We start from the raw sequence: 9,706 nt of genomic DNA, 5'->3' as shown, positions 1-9,706 counted from the left end.
TTTCATGTTGCAGATATTTATTCTTCATGACATTCAGTCACAGCTGTGATTGGCTGAATTGTGTTGCCATTACAACCATCTCTATAACTTGGGTGGGGACCTTGAGTATCAGATCCTTGTGTTTTTTTTTTATATATAAGCCCCTGTTTCGATATTAAGTGATCCAAGGTGAAACACTAAACATCATGTGTTTTGCCTTTCCATTTCCTTGTTTTAAAATTGATATTGCATGAAGAGTGCTTTCCAACATTCCCTTATAGGAATGTGTCAAATTTTCAGATGATCGTAATTTTCGGATTTTTACAGGTGGTCAAAGTTTAAAATTGGACGTTAAATTTATGCTTGTCCTACCAATCGTTTATTTTTCGACCAAACACGAATTGGCAAACGCTAAGTTACCGTGGCCCTTCAGACTACAGCAGGTAGACATTGGTCTGATGTTTTTTCAATTTTACAGTAGTTGAAGTTCAAAATAGATCACAAAATGAAGTGTTTTGGCCAGCCCAGCTTTTATATTTTACCAATCCAGATGAAACTTGACACAGAGATACTATTGCGTCAGAGGCTCACAAATGTGATATGCCTCTACGCCAGAGACCTATTGTCTCCACGAACAGCCAAACTATCTTATCAAAGACCCACCACGCTGGGGTGGTGAGCTATGATGGAGTTTTCACCTCCAACGTGTACCCAATTGAAAATTATGGCGGTTGCAAGAGCGCAGGAAGCAAAAAGGCGTGAGGCTCTTCTTTCAATTAATATGGATTTTATGAGAAATTGATATGGGGAGATAGGTGGACAAGATGCTCCAGCTCGACAGACAAAAACCGGCAGTTGACAGAGACAAATAGGGATGAGAGGGACACGAAAACTTGCATACAAGGAGATAAATAAATAATCGTCCCCCTAGGCACTACAGAAACCAGACTCCTCTTACGAGCTACGAAGGGGGCAGGTTAGGGCTTGTATGGGCACTGGCTGGTTGAGGTCCCATGACGACAAGCTTGAGCAACCCTGCCCATGATGGCGAGGAGTGATGGAAAAAAATTTGCATTCTTTCTTTAGCTTTTTTTTAGTCGTGTTTTATTTATCTGTCTCGGGATATTCTGATTGAATCTACATTTGTTTTTCTTGAGTTGATAGTAGTACCTTTCTCAACCAGGGAGCTGGAGTACATTTTGGCACGTGGCAATCGGCGATTCATGGCTTTTCAGACCAAGCCAGCCTGCGCACATTGCGCAAGAAGTTTGGTTACAAGCCCCTGCCAGTAGTGGGCCGCAAGTTGACAAAAAGGTGAAAGCTGGTGTCACTGGGCAGCACGACGAGTGTTTTGTACCTTCTGAATCTGGAGGTTGAAGTATTTTCTGTTTTTCCCCACCGTTCTCATGTTGGTATATTTTAATCGATGATTAGAGTTCTTTGAGAACTAGAGACAAGTAACCATAACAGTGGATGACAAGGATGGTTCATTAAGTGAGGAAATTCAACAAGAAGTTTATAAAATTGCTAAAGATCATTAGTGTTGATTTATATTAGAATGTTTTAACTACTGCACTTAATTTTGAGGTTCCACAGTGAATAGAGGTAGAGATGTAGTTCTTCTCAATGTTCAACACACCCTCTCCAAGTCTGTTTCCTTAGGTGGGTCACTGACTATTTTTGGAAAACCTCCTCTTTCCCCCCCCCCCAACCCCCTTATTTTTATTCCACCATTGTTTAAAAACTGGTAAGACTGTCCTCAGCCACCAAGGGTGGTATCACCACCTGTCCTTTCAGAGTCTTTAGCGGAACTGGTTCTGTTGTGCAAGGCTGGCCGGATGGTGGGTTTTTTGGGGGGGTTCTTTTTGCCACATGGGTTGCTTTCCTGGCTCTGCAGTGCCTGCCAGACGGAGTTCGAGTCGGTGTTCCCACAGGCTTGCCGTCAGAAAGCTCGAGGCTCAAACCCGGGTGTATCACCCTGGGAGGCTAGCGCGTAACGTCAGGTCCCCTTGTTTGGCAATTCATGATTGGAGCCACACCAAACACTGGATTCTGGAAGGCCCTTTAAAGGCCACGAGTTTGTACTTGTTGCCATCGAGAACGCTCCATATTTGTTTGCAATGTTCCCATCAAACCCCTTGCCCCCCCCTCCCCCAACTTCTTTATTTTACTGTTGGCCAATCTGTGGTAGCCTCATCCCTCAAAAAAAAATTTTTTTTCCATCTTCCTTCTTTGCTTTTTATTTTCCTAAGGGGGGGGGGAGGCTCCCTTGTGATTTTTTTTTATTTACTTTGACCCTTCCCCCTGTGGCTTTGATATTTTTATTAGCCTGCCTCCTTATATGGCCATGCAAGTAAGTTGTAGTTCTGCAGGTGAAATGGGCCAAGTTCCTTTTTCATGCTTCTCATCAAATGTTTGGATGCTGCTTGCAGGGGTATGGTGTTCTACAGCAAAGATGTGGAGCGCTGGGCTTTCCCGTTTCCTGGCTCTGATGCATCAGTTGTTCGACGCACGCAACGCTTCATGCATGAAAACCTTGAGAGAGTCCCGGTCAGTAGTTTGCGAGCACAGTCCGATATTTGATGTTGATAATTTGTATTTATTTTAAAATATGATCTTTGCTCAGAGAAAAGCAAGGTTATGAAGGATAAAGTAACACGTGTCGACAGTGGAACGGTAGGGATAAGAGTGTGTAATTGAATTAATGGGAAGAGGAGAGGAAGAGTGAAAGATGATAATCTGCGTGTTGCAGGCAAGGTAGTGAGGTATGGGTTGGGATGGAAGATAACGAGATGGTGGTGACCTGGTGTTTTGAAGCACTGGAGGGAAGTGTCGAGGGTCGTAGATATTGTGCGACAATACTTAAACCCCTGCCCCCTCCCTCACAAAAAAACATCATTTCACCAAGTAAATATTGTTTAGAGGTGTTGTGGTTTGTTTGTTTGTTTGTTTGTTTGTTTGTTTCGAGTGAATGAGCTTTCATTAGCCAAATGTACTGTTTTCAGCCGTGTTTAACACACAACTTTGAATCGCTACTTGATTAATGGTAAACAAACCTTTTAGGTCTGACTTGAGCCTCAGCATGTGGACTGACATCATTCCCAAACCTTTAAAGGCAGCACATGTACATTCAAAACTAACTGTTTTAACCTGTACGTGTACATTTCTCCACATCATGACGGTCTCGTGACACCCCCTCCTCCCCAACCATAACTCAACCCTCTTTCCTGTGGAGTACCGCTTTTTATTTCTTTCTCTCTCCTGTCAGTGTCCAACTGTTGCCGACGCTTCTACTCCATTACCTTATCGACCTCTGATCACCATGCTTTTCCATGATACACGAAAATAAAATGAGAACCACCATGGATTGAAAACTCAACCTTCCCTTATAATTACTGTCCCAATGCTTTTGGTAATCGAGAATTTATTTGTTCTCCATCTGAATAAGTTTATCCTCTTCCTATTTGATTGGTATCACATTACTGTCTATGATTCATTCATTTTAGCAAACTGCGTTACACATTTTAATCTACGAGTTGGTCCGATGGACCAAATTTTCATTGGTCTTTGTAACCTTGTAACATACCTGCCTGCTGTACTGCTTTAGCATCAGCTTACCTTTCACAAAGCCCAGGTGTGCTTGGAGCCAGCATGGGGATTATATGTTCGTGATTATTATTGCCATACAATACTACTATTCTTGTTAATATTATTAAGATTAATATATGCTTTGTTGCAATGTTATCATTGTTTTTGTTATATATTTTGTAATTGGAATGCCGTGCTGTGGTAGACCATATTAAGTTGCTTTATAATTATATACTTTAACATGGTGTGCGTTTAAAAACATGGGAATTCTCATGTTTTTTTTTTGTAGTATAGTCGTCAGGGTCCACAGGATCTATTCTTAGGGGTCTTTTGGGTCCTCAAATTTTTTGGGTCATTCGGAACCTTTGTGCCTTTTGGGTCCTTAAACTTTTTTTGGAACTTTTGGATCCTCATGGACTTTTGGGGTCTTCAAAGTTCAAAAAGGGTCTCAGCAGTGCATTGTTAATGAATAGGCATGCTTAATAGACAAAAAGTATGACACACACACATTGATAGTAGATCACTAAAAGGAGAAGTGTCGGTCAATCTTTATTCTAAACGGTTCCTGCTGTTTTAGAGTAATTAAAATGGTAATGTTGGAAAGCTAATGATCGATTTACTTGGAACAAAAATTTCAAAGTTGTAAAATGCCTTTTGACAGGACTTGGAGCTCCAGTGGTTATCATTTTATTCTACAACAGGAGGAATCGTGGGTGCCCCACGATAAGCTATTTATTTATACATGTCAACACGGCGTTTGTTCAAGGAGGGAAAAAAAAAGCCCCCTTGGGGAGAGGGGATATTATTGTTTTATAATAACATTAATATTATCAAACAGAAGACCAAGAAGGAACCTGAAGAATTAAATATAAAAGATGGAGTCATCAGGAGGAACCTGGATAGGATTCGGGTTCCAGCCAATACTCCACTATCCTTAAACCCAACCAGGTGCAGCCAAGTGAGCCTTACAGAAAAAATTCTGCAAGAATTCACTTCTGAGAAATATTTTTGTTCGTGTTATGACTTTTGTTTTTGGAAGCGGCCTTGGAAAAATGGCACGATGAGCTATCTTTACACCTCAACACAGATTTCCCCCAAGGCAGAAAATTCCCATGGGGAGGGTGGCAAATGAAGTCGCTACATCTTCCCTGTGACCTTCAGTCCTCCTGTCAAGCTTGGTTGAGATTGTTTACATAACGACTGACTGTATCGCGGCCAGACAGGCAGGCACACAAAATGGTGTATTTTATTTTAGTACGATTGATCTCAGGCTCATGGAGGAGCTTGGACATAAATGACATGCATGATAGACTCATTAAACTACGAGGGGATGAATACGATGGAGATGCACACAGTATGTGGGCCTTGGATCCGGGTTCCTTGCATCACAAGCCGTCTGTTCAGGTGAGAACAGAAAACAAGTAAACCCCGACGACAATGAAGGTGGCCGTGAGTGAAGGCCGTTGATCAAACCCGAGGTCGACGTCATTTTATGAAGCATTTTGGACACTACCGGAGCTGGATACCAAATATTGTGCATGTACGTTTCATTTCATTCTTAGAAACTCTGGAATTCAGATTGCTATTTCTTAATTTTTTTCCTCGAACTTCATTCTTGTTACAGTTGCAGTACACAGCATACGCCACTATCGGGAGTGTTGGTTATCTGCTTCTTGCCATCCTCATGGGGATCATATTTGGCCTCATGGCTAGGTTTAGCTTTGGGCGAAAACTCTTGGAAAAGGTGAGGAAGTCTTGAATTTTTTGTTGTTCTTGCAAAAAAACACTTCGAGCAAAATGTGCCACCATTACCGGTTTGTGTGAATATTCTTAATCGGTTTCAACTACTTGATGAATTATTTATTTTTCTCCATCAATCACGTCACATTCATTGGCAATTGTCAGTCATCCTAGATCTGGAACTCCGACACTTGTTTCCCTTTCTCATTGTTTTGTTTTGTTTTTCAGCCTGTTTAATTTATCTTCGTATATGATAGGTTATCAGTGAAGTTGCAGTTTTTGATAAAAATGTTTCAACTGATTTGTTATTTTGTGCTATAATAAGAGCAACTGATGCCCTCTGGCAATGTTCTCTTGTGAAGACCATTTAAATGATTTGTGCTAATATTGACACGTACATTTAGTTTGTTACTAAACAGACAACACAAATCATCCCCACTTAACTCAGCATTGTAGCCTGTTGACTTGAGTTTATTTTTTATTTATTTTATCACTAAGGTGGATGGTCAATATCGACTGTAAAATACCCTTCTCGTTTGTCCCTGTTATGGTGATTGGTCATTGATATTTACTGCGTGATGTTTTTGCAGTACCCCAAGCTCTTCTCTTTCGGTATATTCTCACATGAAGGGCCCACAGAAAAGCAGGTATGAAACATAAATGGAGGGCATCGACTAAACTGTTGTCTGTACTTGTCCAATGTTGTGTTATCGTCAAAAGTTAGAGCAGGTAGAAACGTTAAGCCCCTGTTAAAAAGGACAAAAGCCTGGTGTTGGCTTAATGGGGTAGAGGTTAGCCTTGATAATAAACCAAAACGAGCCCCTTCCGACCTGATAAAGATCAAGGATTTAAAATGCTTGAGTGTATGCTGCTGAAGCTGTCTTGGCAGGAAGCCAAGCAGTACGCATGTGCTCATGGTGTTAAACGCCATGATTTATTTATTGGGTTGGAAGGGCCATCCATATTTTTGTACATACACACATACACACATACACACATACACACACATACACACACATACACACACATACACACACATACACACACATACACACACATACACACACATACACACACATACACACACATACACACACATACACACACATACACACACACACACACACACACACACACACACACACACACACACACACACACACATATACACACGTACATACACATATATATATATATATATATATACACACACACTTCCTCTGTACTGATAAGAACTCAATTTGAATTCTAAACTCATTACAAGTTTTGGGACAACTTTCATGTCCATGAGATTGTTAGAAACCCAGCTGGATAAATAATGACCTTGAGAATGAGATAATCTGCCTGCCTGGTCTGTATATGATGCTCGTTGATTTGTTGCCGTTCTCTTTCCTTTGTTAAAGGAGGTAATTCTAAATGTCAGTGGCACAGCAGTGTTGTGTGTAATCCAGTTCATTGCTTGTTATGTGCAATGAAATCCTTGTCAAAACAGCTTTGGGACAACATTCATGAGAATTTCATTACAGATGCAAGGAACTTCTTTCAGCATGACTTTCTTTGGGGAAGGTTTCAGCCAAACACAAGACATGAAACAGGACAAGCCAGAGCAGAAGATTACAACTCAAGTACGAGGACCAGGTAAGCAAGTTCGAACCTGCATTAGTTTGGATCGTGCTCTATGTATAACAAGGTTAACGTAGTACCTCTTTTTGTATACCTTGTCGAGGCTCATGTGAGAGCAAACACACAGCAAGGGGGCATGAGACAAGAGGGGTGGGAGTGGGAATGACAAAACAGTGGGGAACAGAGACATTAGGACAGTGGTTTTCAAACTTTTTTTAGTGGCGACCCAATTTCAGAACCTCTCTATATCGTGCGACCCAAAAGATTCAAAACCCAATTCATAATATATAAGATAAGATTTCATATAACAAGAACATTTACTGTTTACTTTATTCACCATCGTCATGTTTTCATAGACGAGTAAACAGAGAATAGCCAACAGTATCCAAATAGTACAGTTGAATGTTTCAGAAGTTTAGTCCGAATGACATTTAGATATATCAGTGAGAAGGATGAGCCTATTTTTCAGAAACCAATTTCTCAATTCGTGGAGAAGTAGATGACAATGCCAGGATCATATCATGCTCCATTTCTAGGCGATTTCTGTATTTTGTTTTAATCACCACCATGGTGGAGAACGACTGCTCACAAAAGTATGATGAAGGATATGGCATGAGAACCTTAACGGCGTGCCGTGACAGGGTCGGGTACGACGGCAGCATTTTGCACCAGAATGTCGACAACGAATTAGTCCGCGCAAGACCCTGCGCTCCTGAATCCTGCTGGAGCTGTACAAGCTCTCCCTGTGCTGTATCATTTTCATCAGCAATTGAGTCCAGTGGAATTGTGAAAGGGTCCCGAACCACAGAAAAGGACTGCACATTCAGCTCAAGGAAATAGTGCTGGAACTGTTCAATGAGCGACCGAAGGTGACATGCTATCTCCCCAGAAATACTGCCGAGCTCAGTATCATCGTATGAGCAGGTCGTTAGATGCTCCACCAGATGGGGGAAAAGGCTGAAGCACTTAAACAGCTGCTTTGTCTGCCAGTAATTTTAGTCGCCAGAAATCCGCTCATTTTGTCATGAAAAATCATGAGGTTGGTGTCTTTGCCTTGGAGGGAGCGGTTGAGGACATTGAGACGTTCAAAGATGCCAACGAGATAGCACAGTTCTGACAGCCAAGAGTCTGACTCGAGCAACGCTACCCATGCCGTTTTTCCCTTGTGCGTAGGAACTCCTTCAGTTCATCTTTGAGCTCGTAAATGCGCAGAAGAAGGTTTCCTCGAGATAACCATCTGACGAGTGAACAATAGTAAATTCTTATGGTCGGCGTCCATCTCCTGGCAGAATAGCCTGAATAACCTAGTGTTGAGGGCACTCGATTTGATGTGATTCACCATTTTTACGACTTCTGAGAGCACGCTCTGCAAGGTTTCTCGCAAAGTATGAGAGGCGAGCGCTTCTCGGTGAATCATGCAGTGTACCATGGAGGTCTGAGGAGCCACCTCAAGGAATTTAGCCTTGAATCCAGAACGCACTCCTAACATTTCTGGCGTGCCGTCTGTTGTAGAACCGAGCAACTTTCCGAAGTCCAGATCGTGGTCACGATAAAACTGCTCTACTTTCCCAAAAATGTCCTTGCCTTTAGTGGTGGCCTCCAATGGTTGGATGAGCAGAGGCTCATCGACAAAGTTATGAGCCTTGATGAAGCGGACCAAGACGAGTTTCGCGTACGATGCGATATCAGTGGACTCGTCCAACTGTATGGTGTGCCACGGCGATTCCTTGATCTTCTGTACGACCTGAGCCGTTACGTCCAGACTCATATCTTCAATTCTGTGTTGGATGGTGTTGTCAGAGAGGGGTATAACTGCCAGTTTCTTCACCGCTTCCTCCCCAACCATCAGAGATACCATGTCCTTTGCACATGGCAGCATGAGTACTTCCGCAATGGAGTGAGGCTTTTTAGTCTTGGCAACATGGAGCGACACTCGATACGAGGCCTCTAATGCCTGATAATTGGTCTGATGGCATGTACCCTCTCTGTCAAGACGCGTATTCTTGAGTGCAAGAAGTTTCCTCTCAAAGAACGCTCTCTCCTTATCCTGATAAGGCACATGTTTTGTAGTCAAATGCCTCTGCAACTTATTTTGTTTCATAGACTCCGGAGAAAGCACTTCGAAATAAATCACACACTGAGGCCTCTGTGCCCCACTTTTATCCACCACGTAGTAAAATCCAAGGTCCAGAAATTTATCCTGGTAAGAACGTTCTCGAGATTTGCTGGTGGCCAGTGCTGCCATCACAAATAAGGTCTCGAGTTGTACGTGGAGACGTGAATAGACGTTAATGATAGTCTGAGTCTGAGAGGCCGTGGATCAAACCACTAATTTCCCGCTAAAATGAACCGCCCTTCAGCGATCCCGCGCATAGGCTGGATCCCATTCCAAGCATCATGTTGCGCCGGTTCCCATACTTTGAACCAACCGTTTATATTGCATCCCGTAAAAGCGAACACCGATCGAAAATAGACTTTTTTCGCTGCAAGCGGACGCCCGTGACCCCACGAAATTTGCTCTGCGACCCCACTTGGGGTCGCGCCCCCGGGTTTAAAAAAACCAAGCATGAGGAGATCTGGGAAAGGGATGGGGTGGGGAACATGGGGAATACAAGATGGACATTACAGGGACTTTCAGGAAGGAAAGCAGGGAATTTGAAGGAAGTGGGCTTGGATGGATTATCGGGGGTAGAAAAGATCTTGGTTTTGGATGGGGGGTGATAGGTGGTGGTGAACAACTGTTTTGAAGACCTGGAAGGAAGAATGGAATTGAAGA

The 9,706-nt window shown here is 42.6% G+C and overlaps 1 protein-coding gene across 1 annotated transcript in view; it reads left to right on the top strand.

The window, feature by feature from the left end:
• The window catches only part of SCCPDH (saccharopine dehydrogenase (putative)), a 41,262-nt gene that overhangs the window by 21,908 nt on the left and 9,648 nt on the right, over positions 1-9,706 (top strand). The window contains exons 6-10 of the mRNA XM_085896120.1: positions 1,163-1,293; positions 2,412-2,529; positions 5,192-5,311; positions 5,898-5,954; positions 6,834-6,945. Of these exons, the coding sequence (XP_085752246.1) occupies positions 1,163-1,293; positions 2,412-2,529; positions 5,192-5,311; positions 5,898-5,954; positions 6,834-6,945 (538 nt within the window). The remainder of the gene's footprint in view (positions 1-1,162; positions 1,294-2,411; positions 2,530-5,191; positions 5,312-5,897; positions 5,955-6,833; positions 6,946-9,706) is intronic.

This window comes from Eptatretus burgeri, chromosome 9, assembly GCF_056783735.1.
Source record: "Eptatretus burgeri isolate ZD-2024b chromosome 9, Ebu_testis_v1, whole genome shotgun sequence".
In the NCBI taxonomy this organism is placed as follows: Eukaryota; Metazoa; Chordata; class Myxini; order Myxiniformes; family Myxinidae; genus Eptatretus; species Eptatretus burgeri.
Note: the sequence above shows the minus strand (reverse complement) of the source record. Positions and strands in the feature narration are given on the sequence as shown.